A 27,128-nucleotide genomic window follows, 5' to 3' on the forward strand; every position below is an offset into this window, starting at 1 on the left:
GTTGAAATAATCGGCGGGTATGTATGAGGAGACGCATGAACGTGGAAGAGGTGAAGAATTTTTGCAAGGGCAGGGTGGTGTGGCGTTCTATTATCTCTGCCTACCCCTGTGGAGAAGCGGCGTGACGGTTCGTTGGTTCGTAAGTTATATTTTTCTCAAGTTAGTTCATTTTCATCTAAATAATCTCGTACATATTGTCAGTAGCTCGTCTAACTTACCCAGTATTCTGGCAATTATTTGAATATTCTTTTTCCACCATTTTTATTACTATACCTTTTTTATCTTCCGCTTACAGTTTTTCATTATCTGTGTATGTTTATCCATTTAGAAATCAAAAAATCTGTTTTAGATACTCTGAAGCTATAATTAGGTATCGATTTATATATGGGTAGACAGAATTTACTTAAAGTCTCGTTGTAATATGTAACACTGTTTGCCTTCGAGTTATTTGATTTATTTGGAAGATCCGTGCATATTCTGTTACAATTATTCCTAGACAATTCAAACGCATTTATCAATTGACGGGCAGCAACAAGTGGATTAAAAATAATTTAAATTTGTCTTAGCTGATAAAAACGTGCTCTTGTCATTTTGTTGAAATCAACAACTAGTCGTATACAAAAAACAAGAATGTTTACGTTGTGTATACAAAATTTCAAGTGATGTGGAACATCCATAGCATATATGGGCGAAATGAATAAAACAAGTTTTTTTTTACATAAAATAAAATAAGCTTTATTTCCACATTTCTTAACTAAATATTATACATGATCTTTCGGGAGATATTTCAAGCTTTTAATAATATTTTAATATGTTACTTAGTAAGTATGATTATATAAGAATTTATTAAAATAAATAAATGCAATTAGTTGATTAAGATATAAGCAGTCTGAAATGGGAGATCAGATATATTATTATATGATAAATGAATAAAATAACTCCACCACTGGAGGAAGCATGCTAGACCAAAAAAGTAAAGAAATCTCTGATAAATATTGAAATCAGTGGTGTAGGTAGAGAAGTTTTTATTTATAATATTTTAAAACAAGAAAAAAAAAATAAAAAAAACTTTGGCATAAATAAATATGAAACCCAACGTACTTTTTTTATGTCAGAAAGCTGTCTCTCCCATTAGAAATAAAAGATTTAAACTCTTATTTATTTATTGTGATATCTATAAATTGAATATTACCTTACAAATATGTTATTATCTGTCACGATTGGAATTATAGCAAAACTTTTCAAATGTTTTTATACATTCATTCAAATTTATTTAAAATCTTCACAAACACACTGATCACTTGCGAAACAATTCCATTTTTTACCAACATTTTTCTTAAAATTAATAATGATTTATTCAATTTTATACTGATAAAAATATTTGACAATATTATGTTTTAGTATTATAAAATATGGTAATACATTTCTTACACTAAACTCATGCATTTTTACAATTTACATATTTCAAATATTGTTATATTTATGTACACACACTTTTTCTTATTAAAAAGCATCTTTAAGGTAATAAAATATGTTATGAAATATACCATTACAAAATTTGGTGGTGTGATATATTTTTTTTTCAATTAATTTAAAGTCTTATGACAAATATACAAACAACGAAATATATTAGTTTTTTTAAGCTTTGAAGTAGGAGAATACAAATGAATTTAAATATGTAACAGTTATAACATCACCGGTTTTCATTGAAGAATATTTTGATGACATCTTCTCTTTAGTAGTTGTCATAAATTCAAGATAAATGTGACTATTCAAAATGCCGTTTAAAAATTCGTTATATTTTATAAAATAACAAAACATTTTTAAAAAAAAGTCTGATTTTTTTATTTCATTAGCAGATTTATGGAAAAATCTACATTAAATGTAAAATGATGTAAATCTTTCTTTTCTAAAACCGATAGAAATATTTATTAATAAAAAGATTATAGGTTATTTAAAATACGTTAATTAAAGTTATAATTTTTAATGAAAAATATATTGCCCAAATAATATTTTATATTAAATATTATTTTGGCAATTTATTTATGTAAACAGAGTGTTCTTTTACTCGGCTTTCTCATCCAAAGTCCGAAAGGGGTTATTTGAAAGACAGGGGGTATTTGGTATTCATGCTTGATACAAACAACTTGCTGTGTGTAACATGTGTACAGATTGACTGCGTAAATTATGGAGTAAATAATTGGAAGAATGGAGTTCGTCATTGCTGTCACGCTTCTACACAGGTGTGGCGCGCAGTAGTTAGAGTGAATTAAATAAAAAGCGTCAGTTGGCCGAACGATCAACGTCATCGTGTATGACATTGGATCAGGTATCATGGATTTAACTGCAGATTCATTTCAACAATATTTAAGATCACACATTTTGAATACGGAAAATGGAGATGTATTCGTATCTTTTAATTTAGACATTACGATAAATGTTAATCAAAAAGATGATTGTGAAGTTATAAATTGAAACCTTTTTTATGGGAATTTCAAACCCTTCTCTTACATCCGGGAAGGTTAAACGTAATCACTAAATAAAATATGTATTTGAAATGAACATTTTCATACTTTAAGGGTATTTTGTATATTTACTGATTTATTTGTGTTTTAAAAAAAGGTGCTCAGGTAACCTACATAAAAAAAACAATTTTTATATATAATTATGTACAGATTACTCAGAATTAGGCCTTGGAAACATTCGCTCAAAGGATTTTTTTATATACAAGGTCCATAGATACTAAAAAACTTATTTATATACATATTTTATATAATGGGATATGCATGCGCATAATTTAATATTAATTTGCAAACAATTTATACGTAATAATAATAAAAATAGCTAGAATTTCGTTGGGGAAACCTTTCATAATCTTTCTAAATCTAGGCAAAGAGTATTTTAATTAATTGAGATCTATAATAATCAAATAATAAACATTAGCATTAAAAAGCAGTTGCAATATTAAAACGAAACAAAAAAGTTTTTAGGCACTTGAAGAATTTGATATCGTAACAAAATAACAAGTAACGTTAGAAAATAACATGGAAAATATTCTACCTTATGATTTATACATTATAATAATAGATAACAGCGGATGTTACGATCTTCTTTTTTAAAAGATCACTCAATATGAAGAAAAAAAGTAGCACAAATTTCTATATATGAAATGATATTCTTAAAGTACCTTCGTGATGCATGAAATTTATTACAATACCTTCAAAAAAAATTGCAAGTTTTAAATAGTGTAGCAAGGAAAATTAAAATTGTATAAAAATGTCATATATTAAAAATTATTAAAATTATATATTAAAAAGGGAAAAGTTATGTAACAATAATGTAACTTTAGAATCAAAAATGAGTTTTTAAGACCATAAAAAGGTTTATTTCAATAAACGTTGAAGGTATTCTTACATTGTTATATGAAAATGTGTAAATATTGTATGGACTTTTTAATAAAATATGCCAAAAACATTTTTTATGAGACCTTTTTAAAAATACCTATGAATAAAAAATTAACTAAATATACGTTTTGCAAAAACATTTTTGTTTGCTTAAAATAAGACGAAGGGTAGTTACTGTTTAAAATTATTATTATCTTTCATTAATATTGAAATAGCAAGAAAATTAAGAAGACATTGTGATATTTGCGTATAAAATGAACTTGAAAAAGTAAATAGTTTAAACAAAGCTAGTAAGATTTTTTCTAGATTTTATGCGGTATAAAGGATAGTGATCAAGCAAATAATATAATATTTTAATTTATTTTTTTATAGAATATTCTTGACGTGATTTCTATTGTTTGAATTACTAAAACATACAATATGGCTATGATAAAACATATTCTTATCAATGTTACAAATAGCAAAGTGATTTTTGTCGCATTCAAAAGTAAATGAATTTATTTTATTAGCCAAAGTATGATATTTTAGAATTAAATTTAGCAAAAAATAAACGAATGTTCGTAACTTTAAAGAAAAGCTCATACAATCAATAAATTTAAATTAATCTAGTGAATCTCTGAAACCGTTGAAATGTTTAAGACGCCAATACCATTTTATTTTTCAGTAGAATAAGTGACGTATGGCGCCAAGTGCTTGCATTACGTGCAACAAGAAGTAGGAGGCTCCGGTCTGTAATTATAAAAATAACAAACATTAATTTACACATAAAAAGCTGTATCAGTTCTGAAAAAAGAATCTGATTTTTTAAATTGTTTTTCAGTGATTTTAAATAATTTTTTGAATTACAAACAAATTTTATTCATTCATTCAAAGTATCAAGGCAGTATTATATTGACCATTGAATCCTTGAAGGTACATAAAAGTTATCAGATTATATTTAATTAATAAAAGAGTGGAAACTAAGGTCATTAGGATTCGATGCCATTCATAAAGCGCCATTAAAGATAAAGTTGAAATATTTTATTTATAAACAAATTGAGAATAATATTTTTACCTGCAATTGGAGACAATCATGCCTGGTTCATTGATGATTGCTGAGAAGAGTCTCGATTTCATCTTCCTTCGTTCTTTATTCCTTGAAATAATAACCTGGTGACCCAACTTTTCTATTAGATTTTCTGAAAAAAAAGAAATTGATCATTTGTAACATTTTAAAAGCATTAAAACAATGATAATAATAAACGTTTCGGGGAAAGCTTTATTATACGTAAATTTAAAAAAATATTTTAAGTGTTAATGAATCTGAAATAGTTATGTGAGAAGCTGTCGATCATGTCAACGAAAATATCTGAAAAATGGACTTTACTCAAGTACTAATTATGGTTAGTTTAATTTTTCGTTTCGTAATTTTGATGGCTAATTTATTGTCATATTTGCTGTAAACAAAGATTATCTGTAAAATGAGTAGACTTAATTTTAAAATTGTATATTAGTGATACATGAAACATGGTGAAAAAAGAAGCAATTCACCATTCTATCCATGATTGACAACCATACTACTAAAATTTTATAACTTGTATATATATGCTTAAATTGACACGTTCTTTCATACTATATGTGGGTTAAAGGCACCAAATGTGGAGCTTTTTATTAAACAGGGACCCTTTTGAAATATATGTTGAAGACTTCATGAAATATTCAACTTACTAGAAGAATTATGAACAAAGATTTGGATGAACTATAATTGTTTCCAGTATGTACGTATTCGAAGGAATAATCATATTTATGTGTTATTATTAACATTAATGCAATGATCTAGCTTAATTAAGGTTAGCGCCTACATTAGGCGATTAAATCTTTAGTATATTGATGAAAGAAGTTTAAAAACGCTATTCTCTCTTCCACGTAATTATTTTCAATTTACGATAGCATCCGAACACTTCCGAGCTTCGAGAACACGAAAAACATCCGATCGTAATAAATTCACCCCATTCAAATTAACTTTGAAACATTGAAGGAGTAATTGAGTTCCTACACTATGCAAATACAAAGGGTATTAATTTTTTTCCATTTTTGATACAGCGCGTTGCATGTCAGGGAATTGTAAAGCCTTCCCATGTGGTAGCTTGTGGCCTTAATAATTACCACCCTATTTCTAACGAACTCCTCGAGATAGATGGCTCTGATTAACCAAAACTTCTTTTTTTGTTATTATCTGATGCGGCTAATAGCCTTCGAAAGTATTTTTGCAGACATTTTCGACCAGCCACCGGATTTTCATGTTCTGACACAATGATCACTATCAAATTTGATTATCCAAAACTTCTTTCGGGGTGGTTTAATTACGCCAACATGCGAAATAGAAATTCGTTTATATCAACGTTTTAATACCAAACCTTGATACTTACGAATGTACTCTACTACTGACATTTTAAGGCATTATTTTATGTGTTGGTGAAGGATTTTCTGACAGTATTCAAAAGACAACTGAAAAAAGTGTCTAAATGCTTGTTCACAAATCTGGATTTTCTCCAATTAGGAGTTTTTATTTATTTATTTTTACATCACAATAAAGCAGATAAAGAACATGGAAGTCAGCTCAACATACATGAAAAAGAATATGAAAGTCTGAGTAGATGGGTAGACGCTCGACTGTGAAACTGGCATCGTGGGTTCGATTCCCGCCAATTGCGAAGTGAACTCAAGAAATATTTGTTTTAAATTGGTCTGGGTGTTTTAGATGTATTTTTCCCTATCACCTTCCCTCTTCATACCATCCTACCCACAGCCAAGCCTCTTAAATAGAGACTTTGAGGGTTGTTCCCTGAAACAAACTATTTAAATTTAACCTGTATATGAAAACAAATGTAGTTTTTGAAACTTGTCATATATAATGAAAATGAACTCATTAAATGCTATTACAAAAAGGTTTATATATTTTTTTAATCAACACGTTTTTTTTTAATTAATGCCGAATCAATGATAATATTTTATCACATATGCTATCAGATGTGAGTTTTTATTTTTAATTTGCAGAAGATACTTCGTTGTAATAGATAAAATGCCATTTTTTACTCCTGCACTTCTGAAAGTATGTTTTACGATCCGAAAGTTTTTCTTTGAGTAATTGAAAAAAAATCTCTCTTGGGGATTTTTAATTAGTAATATAGCGAGAGAGCTTTTACGAACTAAAATTAAATTAATGAAGAATGGCGTATGAACCTCCTACATTTCTTGGAAAAATACGAAAATGGATTTTTTTCTCTGTATTTTGCCTGTTTTTATAATGGCTCAGTAAAATATGTTTCATTTTGTGCGACGCTTTCGAACAAACACATTCTAATTAAGGCAAAAACATTCTTTGTTTAGAACGTGTGAATTTACGTTGCTTTTTGGCTTAATTAAAACGAAACATTTGTATTTATATATATATATATATATATATATATATATATATATATATATATATATATATATATATATATATATATATATATATATATATATATATATATTATATATATATATATATATATATATATTTATATATACATATATATATATATATATATATATATATATATATATATATATATATATATATATATATATATATATATATATATATACATATATATATGTATATATATATATATATATATATATATATATATATATATATATATATATTTTTATTTTTTTATTTTTTTATTTTTCCCATTTAAGAGTACTCGTAAGTCATTCAAATCACAGGAGTAGCCGGGTTTATATGCTAGTAAAATATAATTCAAACTGTGAGTCGAGCTTTTGAATTTCTATTTGAAGTTCACATCCTAAGTCCTTGAAGTGTACATAATACTGATCCTCGCTTTGCATATATTGCTGTGAAATCTTTGAGCGTCTTTATCGCGTTTTTAAATCAGGTTTTTTTTCATGAAAAAAAAACTTTTAATTTAAGCTAAATAATATATAATGTTTTGGTATACTATGTACCTATACAATAATTATCAATATTTAACTTACATGTTTTGAAATACGTGTCACAGTAGATTTGAAGAAATAGTGGTATTTACTAAGTAAAACATTAATTAAAAATTACATGTTTTGTTTTGCGTAATTTAATATGACATATTTTATTCCAATATTCTTCTTCTTTTAATCCTTTCCTGCATTAATTATTTAATTGACAATGGTAATATGCACCATACATGCATCGAAAACAATCAGTTTAACCTTGAACGTTAAATTTACTAAGGAAAAGTAATCTGTCCCACGCTTCAGATCTATCTAGGAAGATATCAAATAAATGAATGAAAAATATAATACTTTTAAATAATAATAAATAATAATAAAACCCTTATTCGCACCCCAATGGTGCATAGGGCACTGTGTCATATAAAAGCAGTGTTATCTTGATCGTTTATACATGAAGGAAAGGTGACCAGCCCTCCGCTTCAGGTACCAGTCCATGGTAATTTTGAATAAATATTACAGTGAAAAAATCACTATTATTTATTTTACCCCCCTTGAGAATCGAACCCGGGACCTCCAGAACGGTAGCCAAGCGTGCTGACCATTACACTACGGAGGCGGTTTGACTAAACCCGCCAAATTTATATTGACATATTATTTTGACACCACATGTGATTTAATCCGAGATTTCTTACGTAATAGCCATACTTTATCACTGTTACATTATGAAGGTAGACAAAATATATAATCATCTGATATTTTAAGCAGAAGAAGCAGAAAAATTTGTTCTTATTTAATCGATGATCTAAGTTATTAACATAGTACCTACTTCCACAATGCAAATTTCTTTGCATCTTCGGTGCAGTCATAGGTAAAAACTTACGTATAAAATAGTTTGTAAGTAAGTTTATAGGTTATTCAATACAATACTTTCCTCACAGTATGGGGTTGTTAAAAAAAAAATTTAAATTGGAAATGTTACTTTTATATTTTTTAAACTTTATTTTTTTCATTTTATTAACTTTATGTTATACTTTAACAAACAATATTTTATTTAAAAATTAATTTTTTAAAAACTATATTTAAAAAACTGAGCGGGCTGTAAAAGCTCGCAGAAGCTTAGTTGTGATCGCTTGAGTTACTTTTCGGACGGAACTTGTAGGAACGAGCTTGGAAAGCGAAAACTGGCGGAGGCAATTAAAATTCAAATGAATTTTTAGACTAATTATTTCCAAAGAACCATCCTTTGTTATAAATGTACTGCAAATTACAATAAGCAAGGTTTTTTTTAAACACCGAAAGAAAAACCAATCATTTGTAACTGGAGGTATTAAAATAAAATGAGTATTCAATTCGTTTTAAAATGTTATTACCATTAAAAAATACTTTTAGTCATTGATATTTTTTATCTTGTTAAAATATATTTTGAGAGAAAATAAACATATTCAACATTACTTTTTTAGTTTCTAATCCTAATATTATATTTTTAAGCTTAAAAGTAAGTCACCTAGAAATTTATTTATAGTTTTAGTTAGTTATAGTTTCTTTTATTTATTTACTTTTCATTGCTTTGACCAGACTGTTTTTTTCATAAAAAACCATAGAGTCTCACATACTCAAGCTTTGGAATAAAGATAAAATCAAAAATTGATAAATTTTGTCCGAGCATCGACCGGATTTTGTTGCTTCTAACGGCATCAGACTCTTGCGGCCCTAATTCCTATATACAATATTATTCATGAACTAAGGAGCAACGAAATAAGTTATTTATATCAAAAGATAGTTTAAATTATCGTTTTATTAATCCGTGTTACTCATGATAAATTCGACTTTATAAAAAAAGTATAAAAAAACAACTAGATGGCTGTATCTGCGATTATTTTGTTTGACCAGCAACTGGGTATTTTCGAAACCGATCACTAGACTAGTAAATTCTCTCTATTTTTTTATTTAAGACTAAGTGTAATTTTTTTACTAACCTTTGTATAAATTGCATGTCCTTTGATGCACATTGTTCATTGTACACCCTACCTTCGGGTTATTTTCAGGCATATTTTTTTATACAAGCAAAAAAATCATAACGTTTGTTGTCACAAAATATTGTCAGGTATATGAAACCTGACGAAAATTTGTCATTGTATCCGGTACGCATTAAAGATTTTCGGAACAGATATCTTTTCTCATGCGCGTAGGTCATATGGGTAAGCGCTAAATGGTGAAGAAAAACCACGCGTATCACGTACGTTCGTATGTGTAGGGGTAAAAAAAAATAGTGTATTTGTCATGAGATTTAGATGTATTAAAAAAATAATGTAATAATCTTTTCCAATATAAGAAAAATACGTCATTCATAATTTTTGATGAAAATTTATTATATTACATTTTTAAGTCAATAATTACTTTTAATCGCAACATTATCAATAAAAACGTGGTTATATTAAATTTTATCTGAAAAAATAATGCTATCTCATAAAAAAGCAGCTTTGACTTTAAATACTATTCTAATGATTTTTCGTGAGAAACTAACAAGAACGCGAAAAAACTAGGAGGCGACAATTAGTATTGAACTAACTAAGTCTCGGAATAATAATAGGCGTGAAACACACCCCTAGATCTCCATCCCAGAGCCCAGAGGGATGCTAATAGCCCCGGAGGGAGGCGAACCCCCGACACTGAAACTTGATTTACCGTCCGACTCTTTAATAAAGTGTAAGCGTACTTTTTTACTTGGTGAAATTATAACAAAGTACTTCACACACAAAGAAAGACAGTGAATTTATTTACCTTAACGTAATTTACGTTTATACCACATGATTCTGAGTTATTCCGAGGAGCTTTTTGTTAAAAATACTTGAAAATCCTTTGATCCTAAACCTTTTTATGGATTATTTGTTCTAAATTTGAAGAGGGTTGTTTTATTAAGTGAATATGAATATATTGGTTTACGTTTATTTTTTCTTAAGGAATATTTTTTTAATACTTTGACAGGTATTCATGAAAGCTTTTTATAAGAAATAACAACTTTGGTAAATTTACATACAGCCTATAAAAATAAAATATTGAATGAATACTGTTTTTTTGGTGAATTTATTATGGAATAACTTTGAAGTTTTATACTTGAGTTTTTATTTAAATTTTATAAACTGACTACTTTTATTTCTTGAAATGTATCGTGACTCATATTTTGATAGATTTAGAATTTTATCATTATACAATACAGTGTTTGATAAAGATGCTAAATGCATCGAAAAACGTATCACGATAGATTTAAGGAAATAGTAACAAAGTAAAATTCAATTAAATATTTGCATATTTATATATTTTATACATTGTTTTGGCATTCACTTTGTGGTAAAACATAATAAAATTGTAAATAAGAACGACTTTTTTACTTTCCCTCCCCTCTTTACAGATAATTATGTATTTTTACATATATTAAAGTTTATATTCAGACCTGAAGATGGTAGCATCTGTAAGTTTTGAAACTAGTCATTAAAGTAAATATAGCTCAAGTAGTTAAAAATGAGTGTTCTCATATACAATTTTTAATTATATAAAAAAAAATAAGTCAATTTCTCTTTATATAATTTTAAAACTATGAAAAAACGTGAGTTTTATTAACCATTCCGTGTTTGGATCTTTCACTTAGCTCCCACTATAAACAGCACAGCATCTGATTCCAATAAGGAACTTATCTCAATTAAGGGAGCTTTTGTGAGCATTAGCTTGGAAAAGTTTACACTGAGATTGGTGTAAGACCAACAAAACCAGAATGAGGTATTACGTTTACAGCGACAACCTACGCCTCATTTTCAATATGCAGCGTGAATTGTTTACAGTGAAACATGAAAATAAAATAAATATGTAAGCGAATAAAAATTCACCGATTTTGATTACGAGAGTAATGATTGTGTGTGTATGATATATGTGCCTGTGTGTGTGTATCATATTCTACCTTCAAGAAACCATACTTATAATATTATTATTTAAATTGTCAAAGAAAAACACTCGTTTTCTATTACTTGAGTTTATTTTATTATAACGACCAGTTTTGGATGCGGTGCTTCCATCTTCAGGAATAAATAAAAACTTAAAAATAAAAAATTATCAGTTCTACAAATAAGAGGGAGGGCAAATTAGGGCTAGGGGAGGTAAATCAAGGGGTGAACCCCTAAAGATAATTTTTTACTTTATATTTAAACCTGTAGATGGAAGCGTAGCTTCCGAAACTTATATTCGTTTTAATAAAATAAGTGGTAAAATACAAGTGTTTTTCTTTTACAATTTCATCATGATTTACCACAAAGTAAATGCCGAAAAAATAAATAAAATATCATTGAAATTGTTTTCATAAGGAAAACAAACATATTTTATGTACATACAATAACTTTAAACATAAAAAAAACAATCAGAGGTTTTCGGAAATAGTGACAACATATTTTCATTCACGTAACAACAGTTTTCTATATGGTTATATTGTGAAAAAGGTGGAAATGTACACGTACAACAATGGCTGCCAGGCTAGCCCGTTTGAAAACTATCTAGTAAAGTCCTGGTCATGTGAGAAACTTTTCTCATTGCCTTCGGATTGCCTGTATGTTACACGTGTATGTATGTATGTATGTATGTGATGTACTGTTCAAACGACCACCTTTTTCACATTATCTTTTCCTGGTAACAATTACGAAGAATTTAATTAAAATAGTAAAACAGATGTTTTTCTTCATTTTTTTATTAATTTTATGGTGAAAGTAAATTTCTTTTACTTTTTTTAAGGGAAATTTTTGTGTTGTTAAGAAAAATATTTCAATTTTATGCCATATTCATGATTCAGTTGTCTCGAACAGCACTTGTTTTTTACAACTTGATTTAAACTATATAGTTTATATTCATACCCGTGGATAGAAATATCTGTAGCTTCCAAAACTAATCTTTAAAAATAAATATAATACTCAGTGGTAACCAACAAGTGCTTTCATTTGCAATTAAATCATGACTTACCACAAAGTGAATGCCGAATCAATAAATAAAATATTTGTTATTAAAACTGGCAGTGTCCACATATGGATGGAAATTTTTGTTCTCACTCACATTAACCCTTATTAACATCGTATAGTATGGTACTTATTAGTATTGTCTGATAGTTGTTATTATTATAATATGTGATATTAAGTAAACGTTTTTTTATGAATTTTGTCGATATTTATTTCCTAACCTAAAGGTGAATTTTTGTCGTTTGAAAAGCATTAAAAAAGCCTAATTTAGCATACTCGCGTACTTGCACGTATGAAATAACAAGGCGATTGGCTATAAAATTTAAAACTTTTTACATTTTGTTCTGCTCGGAATTGCTCTTTGGATGGTGCCCATTTACGAATATTGTCGCTCCGGAATTGATGACGTAAATTTTATTGTGGAAACTGCCAAAGTTTGCCATCTTCCCGGCAAAACGGGATAGGAAAGACATATGTAACGGAATTACCTTATTCCGAAACAAAGTAATCGAATGGCGCTAAATTTTCGGACCAATAAAATGCGCTCGACTGTTACGAATTTTACGCTTTCAATATTTTTTATATCCGCTCTTATCTTCATAAATATAAGCATTTTCGATAAACTCGTAACATTTAACTTTTTTCGAAATATCAAATAGGTATTATAATTTTTCTATCCTATATTTTTATGGTAAAAAGAAAAACAATCTTATTTTGCTGACATATTTGTATTTTAAAAATATTGAGTTTGAAAATTCTTATATTCTGTGAAATCAAAATAAAATTGTTCATGACGCCGCTTCCACGCTGGGGTAGGCAGAAGGAATAGAACGCCGCACCACTCTTCACTTTTTCCACATTCATGTATATCCTCTTACATACTCGCCAATTATTCCAACTCCTGATCTTACCAATTCTGGTTTTTAAAACGCTTAATCATGTCAAATTTTCCTCGGTCTTTCTCTGCTTTTATTTCCAAGTACATTTACATGGTAATATTTCAAATCACATGCAAAATTATCTCAATACGTTTTTCTTTTTTATCAATAATGTTAACCTTAACCCCACATTATTTCCTTTTATCAAGATTCGAACATCTATTATACATCGTTTTGTCTCACATTCATCTATGAGATCGTAAGTATTTGAAATACTTGATCATGCCAACTTTTCTTGTTTTACTGCTATTTCTTCGCTCATTCGTTTCACGCGTGCAAACTATCTCAATGTACAATAGCTTTCTTAGTTTTATAGATAATGTACTCGTACATATCAGCCTTGCATTTTTTCCTTAATATAACTAATCGACCATTCGGACATCTATCGTGTACCGTTTTTTCACAAATTCCTCTGAAAAACTGCATTATAACTGTATTTGGTTTGTTTTCTACCTCCACGCTTCGCAATCGTCTAAGAGATTAAATTTCGACTGCATTTAATCTTCTTTTATCCATCTTTATAGTGAACGTTATAAAGTTTTTAAAAAATCATGTAAACTGCTGTCTGGTACTTACCATATTTGGATTTCAGGTGCTTTGTCGAAGATTTTTTCAAAATTTTCAAAAGGTGTGGGTATTTTGCCGTCTTCAGTAGTCGTCTGTAGCGATCTTCGGCCTTTTGAACTCGCCATCTCTGCAAAAACAAAAATATTCATGAATATTTTATGTATATATGAAAATAAATTAAAAACATTTATAAGTTTGTCCGAAATTTCAAAAAACCCTAAGTTTTCATCCGGTTATTTGAAATTTTGATAAATCTTTTCATTTATGTTTGACATGTTTGATTTTTTGAACACCTTTTTAAAAGGCAATGACAACCCTTAATGTTAAACGTAATAGCAACACGCGCAATACTTCACATTGCTCATGGTACAGAGCGTGATTCTTGACAGTGTTGGAAATTGATATTTTAATTTGTAATGTTTCATATATTTTCATTTTCTCAATGGTAACAAACATGGTGAAATTAATACATGTAAAATGTATGATTGCTCATAAACCTTGCCTTCAATTAAAAACATATTAATCCTCATTTTGGAAAAACAAATTATTTAAATTTAAAAATAAAAGATGTAGATACCAAGACTAGTTTCGAAAATAAAATGAAAATCTCATCATCCAATATAGTTTGAATTTTCAGCTGTTAAAGAGAACATCTGCAATTTTAAAAACTGGTCATATATATATTGATTAACTATATTCATTAATTATATTAATGTTTATAGTTTAACATTAATTATAACATTAATTATATACATTGATAAAAACGGTCTTATTTGAGATTAAATTTTTTTTAAATTATGATTTCAATTCTCATACATAATACTGCCAAAAAATATGTTTGTACTTACATTAAATACGCTTATTATTTCTCAGTTATTTTGAGATAATTAGAAAAACACTACCATGTTTTATTAATCAGCTCTTGCAAATAAAATGCAAAATATCACGGCTATTAAATTTCTTCTCCATTCATAGCTCTAAAATTTACAGCTAACATCAAAACTGTGCATGTTTAAAGAGACAAAAATACCATTTATTGACATTTATGCCGTAAACGCGGTAATAAAAGTGTTATGACACCATTATGGAATTGAGCATCTATAAAACTGATAAATTTATTATTACAGGGAAAATATCTTAGAGTGGAAAAAATACACGTAACGCATCTTAGTATCACAATTTTTACAAACTTTTCTCTCGAAATATTTCGAGTAGGTTCAAATATTTGTTCAGAGATTCTAGATTTTGATCAACTTGAAGAATCTTACACAAAATTTATGAAGGTTTCTGCTAGTGTATGTATATATATATATATATATATATATATATATATATATATATATATATATATATATATATGTATATATAAATATATATATATATATACATATATCCAAAATGTCAGCCCTGCAAATGACTAGACTTTCATATTTTTCTATATTTATGTTGAAATATCAAAAAAAAAAAAATAATAAAAAGAGATAATCCAGATTTGTGAACAAGTATTGGGACACACTCAAAATGTTGGAAATAAATTATCACAGATATGTTTAGTTAGTTTTGCAGTTATAATTTTATCTAGTTCAGAATGAGTGTGTATTTTAATGATAAACCCTTTTCTTTATATTTTAAATGGGATCAAAAAGCAGGTGTGAAATTGGGATAGTGTCAAAAATTTAATATTGAACCTCGAATTTGAAATTTACGGCAAACCTCGTGGGTTTCGAATAAAATAATAATTAATTTGCCTGTGTAAAATAAATGTAAAACTTTTAATTAAATATAAAATAATTTAGTGAAATTGAAGATGTTCCGGGAAAAGTTTTACATAAAACGCCTATTAAAATGTACAGGCGAACTTTCGCAAGTATACCGCATAAATTTTTCAGTAGCTGAAAATACTGAATTTTGTTTACGATAAATTCCTCTTTCTGTCTGCGGCTAAGGATCCTAACGATGCAAGTTGTTATCTCGGGATTGGTATCTCTCAACTGGTTGAGGTACCAAGGGGCATAAGTAATTCAAGGGGCCAGCACGTGACTTCATCAAAACTACATTAGCCCTAAAGGCGTTGTGGAATAAATGAATGGGTTGGCCTACCTTTTGCGCCAACAGGGCCTATCAGATGAGTAGTTTTCATATAAAATTGTTTTTTTAACGAATAAGCCTACTTTTTATGATCAAATGGATATTTTTATTTTATTTAATTTAAACTTCATGTACAGAAAAGAAAAAAAAGTACATTGGTGGGCTTATTGCTAAAAAGCAATGTTTTCCAAAATAAATTTATATAAATTAAAAGAAATTTAGAATTTTTCATAACAAAATACTTTCCTTTTTTTTGCTGAAATAAAATAAATTCAACTTATTTTAAAAATGAAAAGATCAATAATCTATTAATGTGAAATTATAGAAATGCATATAAGTATTTACAAGACAAAAAAAACTATTAGCTAGATATGAAAACATGTCTAAATAACTTCTTACAAAAGAAACCCATATTTTTGAAATAGGATTTATAAACATTTTTTTTTAAAAATAATTTAGGGATCCGGGATTTTCAATAAACGAACGATTGAATTTTGTTCCAGTATTTTTTATTAGTTTTACTCGGTAAATAGTATTAATTATATATTTTTGACGTACGGTGTTCTAGTACACAACCATGATACACGATTTACCTACAAGGAAGGTTTGATAGTCCCAAGAATTAAAAATAAATATGGGAGTCGAACACTTCAATATATCGTTCCGAACATTTTTAATTTGTTACCGACGGCGGTAAGAGGTCAAAATAAAATATGGAACAAAGGCAAAATAAAGCATTGGGTAAATGATCAAGAGCTTATTCTATGAAAATTGGAAAATAGTTTGTATCTTTCAAAAAATCTCTCTTTTTTATTTGTATATTACATTAAAACAGATAAAAATAACAAAAAACGTATGTAAAAAGAACTACACCGACAAGACACACAGAGTGGCTTGGTGCGTCTCTGAAAAAATATATTTTAAATTATTATTGTTCTTTTAAATAAAGGTAAACAAATTATGTAAATATATTTAAAAAATAAAAATTTTAAATTGTAAATTGCATCTTAAGTGTTTTTAAGGAAAATAAGAATTTATTAAGTAAAACTCAAATTAAAAATGGATAGATACTAACCACAACGTGAGTGCCAAATGCCAAATGATGAATGAGAGTTCGTTCTTAAAAAATATTTGAAATAATAAAACATAAAACACTCTCCTTTTCATTCATCGTTCAATTTGTACAATACGTCTTTTATAAACACTAATTCAAAACTATTGGTTTTGAAATAATCATTCCATCATTAAGTCATTTAAATACAATTATTACAATTTGACATTTGTATGTACAAAAATAAAATTTTTGAAAGATAGAAATGAATCACAATGAGAATATTTAAAAAATAATACAGGCCGTAATTTTAATAAACTTAACGGGTGTAGAAATTTCACATGTAAATAAAACTGGCTTTTGTTTAGATAATGTTGAAAAATTAGAAACAATCAGAGGAATAAATAAACTCATCATAAATAACGAACTAAATTTAACTTCCACTTATAAATATAAAATATTCCCATTGTAATTAATTTGTCTTCTTTCTCTCTTTCAATTTTTTTATATTTTTGTACAAATGTCAAATCGTAATAATTTAATTTTAATGACCTGATGATGGAATGATTATTTTGAAACCGGTAGTCACAAATAATAGTCTATTAAAGTAGTAATATAAAAAGTGAACGCTGAATGATAAGGAGTCTGTTTTTTTCCATACCACAAAGTTATCAATGCTTTTAATATAAAAAATAATAAAACTTAAGCTGTGAACTACGTGGAAACACACACAAAGATTTTTTTAAATATAAGCCACCCGGAGCGTTAACCGTTCTGCTTTTTTGAATTAAAAATTCCATTTGCAGAAACCGCAGATAGTGCGAAATCAAAGCAGTTTACGGAAAATGGAGACAATCCACTCGCAGCCGAATATTTTGCGGAATCGATTATGTATTTCAAAAGCGGGGTAGATTTTTTCCACCCTACCTGTGTAATATGTAAATTTTTGCGGCATACCATTACGGGCAAACAGGGGAGCCTTTCATTACTCGGCGGAAGTCGGGCGTGTATCGGATATAAAGTAGGTGTTCGGAAATTACATTTGTATGAGGCGTGTGAAACTCAAACGAAACTGTATTAACTCGTTCAGCCTCGGCCCGTGTTTAAGTATAATGAAGAAAAATCAATATGCAATCAAATGAAAATGGTCAAATATTAATAACGTGTCGTGTGCCTGGCTGGAAACATTGGAAAATTAAAAGAGCTATGTTTATCATTATAAATAAATTGAAGTAATTTATTTCACACATTTTAACCTTTTGATTGTGGTTGTGTTTTCATTTTTAAATGAATATATACAGTTTTTACAAAAAGTTGTGACTCTTATTTTTCAAATTATTTTAAATGCCTACATTATATTACATTCTGTAGTTTTTTTATGTTTCGTGGTAAAACGGTGTATTTTAGTAACTTTTTCTGTTCTTATTTTACTTCGCTTTCTATTAGTATATATTTCTACGTTATATGGTTGTATTCATATATTTTATTTGTATTTTTTTAGAAACATTTAATATAAAAACGAATAAATTTTATGTATGCACGAAGTGTGTGTGTGTGTGTGTGTGAGAGAGTCTGTGTGTGTGTGTGTGTGTGTGTGTGTGTGTGTGTTTGTGTGTGTGTGTGAATGTGTGTGTGTCTGTGTGTGTATGTATGTATGTGTGTAAGTGTGTAAAATAAATCTTAAAAATAAAAAAAAATATTCAGCTTGATATTTTCACAAACGTAATACCTTTTTTACCACATATTTTTGTTACGCCCTTAAATTATAATTAAAATCATTTATAACTTCTTGTCAATAATGAATAAATAATAAGAATACATTTTTATATTTGCTATCATGGGTAGAATTGTATTGAATACTTTTTCATCTATCCAATAAATAATTTAAACTAATATTCAGATATTTGCGTAAATGAGAAAACGTTTCAGGGGGTCGATGTGTTAATAATGATATTTCGGCATCCGCCTTCGGAGCAATCCAAAATGTTCCGAGATCTTTCAGCATTAAGTTATTCCGTGTTCAGGAAATTAAAGACTTTGACTGCGGTAACGAATTTGTATTATATGTGAAAAGTTTTAGGAAACATGCGTTGTTTTGTATGCAAAAGAGTAATCTAATACGTTACGTTCATGTTTGTTATGGTGAAATATATTGCTGAACTTAATACTCTTCATAACTTGATTCAAGTAAATTTACTAAACGCGTTCACCATTTCACGAAACACAACATCATCCAGTAAATATAGTATTAGATATTAATAAAAATATATAACTGAAAATAATTTTAGAAATTTTTAATATTTTTTGTTTTGCATTTCCAAGGATCCACATGGATAGAGTGATAAATATAAAAGTGTAAAAGGTGATCAATTTACAAGCCTATGACAGGTCACACGCCCTGTTAATGTGTAGACTTCGATATCCTTCTTCATCTACATATGTTGGGATGTCAAATATGTAAAAATACCATGGACAAAGCCCATATTTGTGAACATGTATTTGGACACACTCAACATATTGTGAATTAAAAATTCTGCCCATTATCGAACATCCTTATTATCTTATTTTTTTTGTTATCGTCATCATTCCTGCCCAAAAAGATGTCTCTGTTAAGATTTTCATGAAAAACTTGACAAGAGTCTCTTTGGGATCATATTAGGTATTTATGGACACACTCAAAATATTACATGTACATTTGACAACAACAAAATATTATTTTATTATTTTCAGGGTGGGTGACAATTTTTTTATGGAATTTCATCTTTAATACATGTATTAATAAAGAAATATGTTCCGTACACTGCAAAATGAAATCCAACAGATGGCGTCAGTGAATACGTACATGATTTTTTTCCTAGTCATATGGAATATACAATGAATCCTTACTTCAAATCTTTTGTAAAATATCTTATATATGAAATGAAATCAAGTGTTCCTTGGAGGCTTTATATAGTATTATTGTTGTAAAATAAGAATAATAAAAATTGTCACTTTTCTTCGAATATTCCCTTTTCATAAAAATATGAAAAACTTCAGTAAATATTAATTTTAAGATTGAAATTTTCGGAGCGTGGTTAAGTTGTGATTTTTCGACAAAATATAAAATAAAAGCCGACACGTGTTATCCCTTCAAATATTGAAACAGGCTTCGGCGAAAGTTTTTACTCGGAACGACGCCTTGATGTTTTCTAGCGATTCTCATAAATCTCCGTCGTATCTTCGCGTGTCATCTTTCTGTTAGAGGTTATGTGGCATTATGAAATTTAGCGGAGTGAAGTCGCAATATGTACAAAAATCTAAAAGCCGTAATTTCGGTGGATGTTTTTCGCCCACCGGGTGTTTCAGTCACGAAGTTTGCCCCTAATGGACTCACGAAGCCGGCGACAGCTGTAATAATGTTACATTAGCCGAAATTACACCACTTTTAAAAGCCATTCCTTTCTATTTGATGTAAACTAATGATAATTTATCAAACGCCATGTATTAAAGTCACATTTCAGCGTGTTTCTACTTTTAATTCGTGTAAAATAAAACGCTTAAAGGTAATTCATTTGATTGAAATAATATACACACCATTTTTGCGTTTACTTTTTTTGTTGTTCGATAATGGACTGAAACTTTAAATCACTAATATCATGTATGTACATAAAACGTTGTACGCTGAAATGTACCCAGTGTTTAATTTATTTATAATTAAAATGTAACTTTGTTTTAAAATCGCTACAATTATTTTATTTTAACTTAATTATAATACAACCGGTTTCGAAGCTAACCGCTTATTTTTAATGACTGATTAATACTTGGTTAATCCAGTCTTTCAAAAGAAACGGTTGGTTTTGAAACCGGTAGACATTAAAATTGAGTTATAATAAAATATTCATAGCGATTTTAAAACAAAATTATATTTTAAAAACAAAATGTAAAATTACAAAGTTATAAATTACGTTTAATTAATTTCATGCTCTCTGTATTAATTATTCCACTTTTTTACTCTTTCAAATTTGCTCATTTCAAATTCATTACTCATCTCAGTCAGTAAACAAAAAAAGATTGATTTAAACATAAAACATTTATGTTTACTAGCATTTATTTTATCATAGTATTATAATATTTTTTTTTAACAAATAGATGAAATGTACAGGATTTTAAAATTAATCCTCTACACTTTTCATAATAATTTTAATAAGAAAATTTCATAATATTAATAGGTTTTGATAAGCTGGTTCATGTAGTTCAATTTGAAGGCTTCGATGCGCGGGATAAAATCGAAAAATAACACATTTGGTGTTCCAATCATACGCTTCAGTTTAGGGTATAATTACATTTTTCGGCAAACGATTTTCCAGGTACAGGCAGAGGCACAAAACACAGATGATAAAATGTGATTACATATTTTACACATAAATAAGTAAATTTCTCTCGTATTAATGTTTCTATAAAGTTGAATATTTTTCAAAAAATGTTTGAAAGGTTGTTTGAAAATTAATAAGTTTCTGTAGTTGAAATAATTGATAGCTATACAAGAAGAGATATATTAATGTGGAAGAGGCGTAAATTGTTTGCAAAAACGGATTTGTGTGGCATTCGTTTATCTATGCCCACCGCTGCGGGAAGCGGTATGACAGTTAGTTAGTAAGTTAACCCTAGTTTACTTAACTATCCTACGAGTAGCGTTATTACCAGACATTCGTAAAAAATACGACACAGAAATAAAACGAAAAAAATAAGAATATCTTTTTTTTCTTACTTAAAAAGTAAAATAATGAATAATATTAAAAGTACATTTGGAAGGTACTATGAGGCAGGGGGTACTAGAATAACGCAAATATAGTTTTTTTCAGTATTCGCAATTTTATGTCGTATTTTTTTACGATAGTTTAAGTATTCTGGGGTTAAATTATTTTTTTTAAATATTTTTAGAAATAGTGGATTTACCAAATAAATGTTTAATTGAAAAATAAATCACTGCATTCGAAAAGTATATTAGTTTAATTAAAAACAAAAAAAGGCCTTTATCATACCTTTTGGTTTTTTGATCTTTGCTTACAAAATCTATGAAAATTAACCCAAAAGTCTAGTATTCTGATAGTAAAATAGATAATTCTTTATAACTATGATAATTTAAATTTTATTTCTATTTTACATTAATTTATAAAAGCCTAAAAGTCTATTATTCTTATAGTAAAATAGATAATTCATTATAAGTATGATTACATTAATTTGATCACTTTTTACTATAAAAATAATTTTGGACTGATCCTGTAAGCCAAAAGTCTTTACAGGATCAGTCCAAAATGGTTTGCAAACACTCTACAAGGGTGGTTTGATACGTTCACAATTAATTTATTATTTTCGATGTCGAAGACCAATTTCCAAAAATAAAAATAGTTGTTTATAGATGGTCTTAGTACGCTGAGTCGCTTCTGAAGTAGTGATATTAAGGCTCTAAGAGGCAGCGGACAGCGCTTATCGGCTTAACAATAAAAATAATGATACAATATAAAAACCACGTAATGGTTTGAATCGTTTCTGGTCTAGAAGCGGAATTGAGTCATTCTTATCCCAAAAATCGCAGAAATAAAATTCTAGCCCACAATATTGTTTTTCGATTCTATTACGACTGGCGATAATAAAACATCGCTTCGGAAAATGGCATTAAGGATAAACAGAATATGGCAAATTGAATTCCAATATACAGGAATAATTTGAAATTTTCTAAGAAAAACAATGTAATCCAAAAAAAAACATTATATTGTAGTAACAATATATTGAAGAATTAAGAATTAAGGCAAAATTAAAATGGATCTTTAATCTTACAAGATAAATAAAAAAGAAAAATTTATAGTATATGTCTATTATAATTTTTTTTTCCCTCTGTAACACTAATTCTTAAAATCTACTGTAACATGTGTTTCAATGCATTCCGCATCATCATCGAACGCCACGTTGCAGAATGCGTCAATACACGTGTACTAATAGATTTTAAGCAAAAGTAGATGGTATTTGCAAATTAAATTGTATGGAAGCGAAGCATAGAGTTGGCAAAAGAAGGATGAAAGCAGACTGAATGCAGTCTAAATGCGATCCCTTAGGCGAATGTGTGGCAAAAAGATGTTTGATACATGTTCGAATGATGAAATAAGGAAAGAATGCAAAGCTGAGATAAGCATTATCGATAAAATTTAGAAAGGTGTGTTGAGATGGTTTGGACATGTGGAACGTGTGAGTGAGGAAAGAACAGTTAAACAAATTTATGAGGCGAATGTAGTTGGAAAAAGAAGCAGAGGAAGACCGAGGAAAACTTGGCACAATCAGGTATGTCAAATACTTGAAAGCGGCCGGGTCAGGAGTTCTAATAATCGTCGGGTATGTATGAGGAGATGCATGAATGTAGAAAAGGCAAATAATTTTTGCAATGACAGAGTGGTATGGCGTTCGTTTCTCTCTGCCTGCGGGGAAACGGTTTGATGGTTAGTTAGTTAGCTATTTTCAAATTAAAAATAATATTAAAAACAGCAAAATATAGCGTTATCTGTAATTAATTCAATTCCGTTGAATTTTTTGTTTTTTTTAGGGTTTCAATTTTACAAAAAATAAAAACAAAGATATATAATTGAAGTTATAGTGCTTTTCTAGGAGTGTCAGTTTTCTGATAATTTGTAGTTAGGAGTTTTCCCGCCTGAAGCCTAACAAGCTACAGAGCAACAAGATGTCCACTAGAACGGAGTATTGAACATCTGTTGACTATTCTATTGCGAGAGATTGGATTGAGATCGATTTTCTATTATGGAATTGTCGGGTGGATAGTATACGTAACATACTTTCGGGTAAAGGTATTTTTTGGAGCAAAACTACAAACGTTATTCTTTATAAATGCTTTTTTTTAACATATAAAACGCAAAAGGCCTTTTACTAAAATAAAAAATAAAACACCTTTGAATACAACCAGTACTAAACTAAAAAAATGTGTCATGAATTTCACTAAGCAATTGCCGAAATCGAATTTACAACACATGTTTTGCAGTCGAGTGTCTACTTAACTGGGCTACTCACCTATTTTGTTATACTACTTGCAGCAATATTTATATTTTGAATGTGTTTTCGTTAAATTGACTTTAATTAACATTTTTATTTAATTTTTGAGTGTAAATTGTATTTTTTATTCTATCAAAAGCTTAGCATTTCGGTTGACCATATGATTTAATCATTACACCGCTTCCCCGCACGCATACAAGAATAGGCAGAGAGAATTAACCTCCATTCTTCGCCTCTTGCACAATCACGCACCTCTTCATACATACACCCCGATTATTTCCTGACTCGAGAGCTTTCAGTGTGTGTGTGTGTGTGTGTGTGTGTGTGTGTGTGTGTGTGTGTGGTGTTAAATACTTTGCAATGAACACCACACACACACACACACACACACACACACACACACACACACACACACACACACACACACACACACACACACACACACACACACACACACACACACACACACACACACACACATATAAATATATCACTTTGTAATATTCTTATCGGTACAGTTTTCATACACGTATGAGATCCCGAGTTTATTTCGCAACTGTGTAAATGTGGAATAATTTATATATTCTGTATGATATGTAAAAATAATCTTTCTCAGCAGTGATATCTGAAGCGCATATGTATTTTTCTCGCCTTTGTGAACTTTGTGTAATACTGAGCTGATTGTCGAATTTGATTTTCAGGTGATATCGGTTGAACACTCACCACAGGTCCAGCCAAGGGAATTCTGCCGATTTCCGCGGCTAGGGCCGCCTCCCTGTACCGGTCGGCTTCTGGCCACCTCTGGAGCCGTCCCAGTGCCTCACTCATCAGAGCGTACAATTTCTATAAAAATAAATAAATATTTTATACATTTATATAATAATAATAATAATAATAAACATATCCGCTCCCTAGGTGGAGCATATGGAGTCCACAAACTGTCTCCAGGCTTTTCTGTTTTTTTTTACATTTATATAAACACGTCTAAAAATAAATTATTCATTTCGGTATACTTTTCAAACCAACATGTCGGCAAACAAAGAGTAAGCCATTTTATATTAGCTATTTAAATCACTAAAAATATAAAATAAAACAAAACAAAGAGTCGCGTGGGGTAACTTTACGCATATTCGTTTATTTAATTTAAAAAAAACACCGTTATTGGAATTCAGATTTTTTAAAATTTTTAAATTAAATCGTTTCTTAGAAACATAAAAAAACTAAAAAAACCTTATTCGGTCTTTAAACAAAAAAGTTAAACAATTTTTTTTAAGTATATGTCGATTGCGTACACTTGCCCCAAATGCGGGGTGAGTATACCACCGTAGTGTAAAGTGTACGCATTGCGTACGGCTCCTGTTAGGGGTAATTTACTTTCAATTATCGCGGGTAAAATGTCTATTTTTATAGTTTGTGCAGTTTTCATGCCCCATGCTTTACATTGAACGGTTTCACAACTGCATATAACAATTATACAGGAAAAACAAGTAGGAAAACCATGAAAAAAAATATTTGGCTGAATATTTTAAACTTATGACACAAGGTCCCCTGTACACACGACCAGCTTCATGACCACCCAAAGCGCTTCTAAATATTGAATCAGCGCATCTCTACCATGTACAGACTAGTCGCGAATTTCATTGCGTACAATTGCACTCCGCGTACGGTTACCCCACACGACTCTACACCAGAATCAGAGCGAATGGTAAACTCTCAAATCCTTTAAGAGTAGGTACTGGCATCAGACAGGGTGACAGTCTGAGCCCATTCCTCTTCAATCTTATCATGGATGGGATTGTAGAGGTTATAAAAGTACTGCGTAAAGGGTGGGAGAGAAAACCATAGGTTTGTTTTCTGAAGGAGTATTCCGAAGTCGGATTCTTCTACATAATTAGCAAGATTCTTTTTGCTTACTTTTTAATTTATGATTTTAATGTATAAGCCCTAAATGTTAGTTTGTAATGTACATATATATTAATAATTGGATACATTGCCTTGAAATTGAATTGCTATGCGGATGACGCTGTAGTATTTGCTGAGACTGAGAGGGACCTGCAACTACTCATACACGCAATCCTTGCTAGTCAAAAATAGAACATGACTATCTGCTAAGACTAAGATCATGTGTTCTCTCGGATCCCGGTGGGATGTAGCGTGAATGTGGATGGCCTCTAAGTAGAACAGGTGGAAAATTACAAATATCTGGGTATGGACCTGTGTGGTCAAACGGATCTGCGATGTAAAGTGATGGGGCAAGTAAACAAGGCTGCACTCATCTCAAGATGCAAGATCAAATTATATATAGAAAAACCCTGAATAAGGATCGGCAGCAAAATTCGAATAAAAAACTTGTGTGCGACCCATCATGACATATGAGATCGAAAGCAGAGAGGACACCGTGGTCACAAAAACGTGCTAGTTTCAAAAATGAAGACTAAGAAGCATAACTGGCAAGAGTCTACGAGACGGAATAAGGAACACCAGGATAGGGGAAATATGCGAAATGAGAAATTTTGGTGGGGAAGGGAACGCAGAAAACAATGGTATGCACATGTGAGGACAGTGGAAACATCCAGACTCCCTCACATTACACTGCACGGCCAACTCCAAGATATACGACTCTCGGGCAGACCATTAAAAAATGGATCAACAGCTGGGAATAGACATCGCAGGAAGGTAATCCCTCTTAAATACAGGGCACAAGGCCTACACCAAGCAGAGAAAGAAGAAAAGGAAGAGGAAGAGAAGGAAGAATAGGAAGAAGAAGAGGAAGAAAAAATGACTCGTCGAATTCGTCCAAGAGTGGACGGAAATGGGCTCAAGAAGATGAAGTTACCAACCTGCGGCCTGTAGTCGGGCGGCCTCGCTTCCAGGGCCTGCTGGTACTCCTGCAGCGCCCGCCGGTGCCGGCCCTGCGCGGCGTGCAGCGCGCCCAGGTGCTGCAGCGCCGCGGTGCGCGCGCCGGCGTGCGCGCGCGCGTCGCGCACGCCCGCGCCGTCCAGGCGCGCAGCCCGCCCCAGCGCAGTGGCGGCCTCCGCGCACCTGCCCAGCGCAGACAGCGAGGCGCCCATGTTCACGT

At 29.9% G+C, this 27,128-nt stretch overlaps 1 protein-coding gene across 1 annotated transcript; it reads right to left on the reverse strand.

The window, feature by feature from the left end:
- Window positions 1-755: 755 nt before the first annotated feature.
- Window positions 756-27,128, reverse strand: LOC148300951 (uncharacterized). The gene is made up of 5 exons (XM_088274049.1): window positions 26,890-27,128; window positions 24,773-24,892; window positions 13,885-14,002; window positions 4,459-4,582; window positions 756-4,133 (listed from the first exon to the last, which is right to left on the reverse strand). Exons 1-5 carry the CDS (start codon window positions 27,118-27,120, stop codon window positions 4,103-4,105), a joined length of 624 nt encoding a protein of 207 aa, XP_088130175.1. The 5' UTR covers window positions 27,121-27,128; the 3' UTR covers window positions 756-4,102.

Source organism: Brachycentrus maculatus, unplaced genomic scaffold, assembly GCF_059751285.1.
Source record: "Brachycentrus maculatus isolate JH-2025_06_01 unplaced genomic scaffold, ASM5975128v1 h1tg000630l, whole genome shotgun sequence".
Taxonomy (NCBI): Eukaryota; Metazoa; Arthropoda; class Insecta; order Trichoptera; family Brachycentridae; genus Brachycentrus; species Brachycentrus maculatus.

What these genes read in the sequence shown, in the direction of transcription:
- LOC148300951 (XM_088274049.1), bottom strand. Translation starts at nt 27,120, where the DNA reads ATGGGCGCCTCGCTGTCTGCGCTGGGCAGGTGCGCGGAGGCCGCCACT. An exon ending in CGCCCGACTACAGGCCGCAG is followed by an intron (nt 24,893 to 26,889) that starts GTTGGTAACTTC and finishes TTATTTTTATAG; the next exon opens with AAATTGTACGCTCTGATGAG. An exon ending in ATGATTGTCTCCAATTGCAG is followed by an intron (nt 4,134 to 4,458) that starts GTAAAAATATTA and finishes TTATAATTACAG; the next exon opens with ACCGGAGCCTCCTACTTCTT.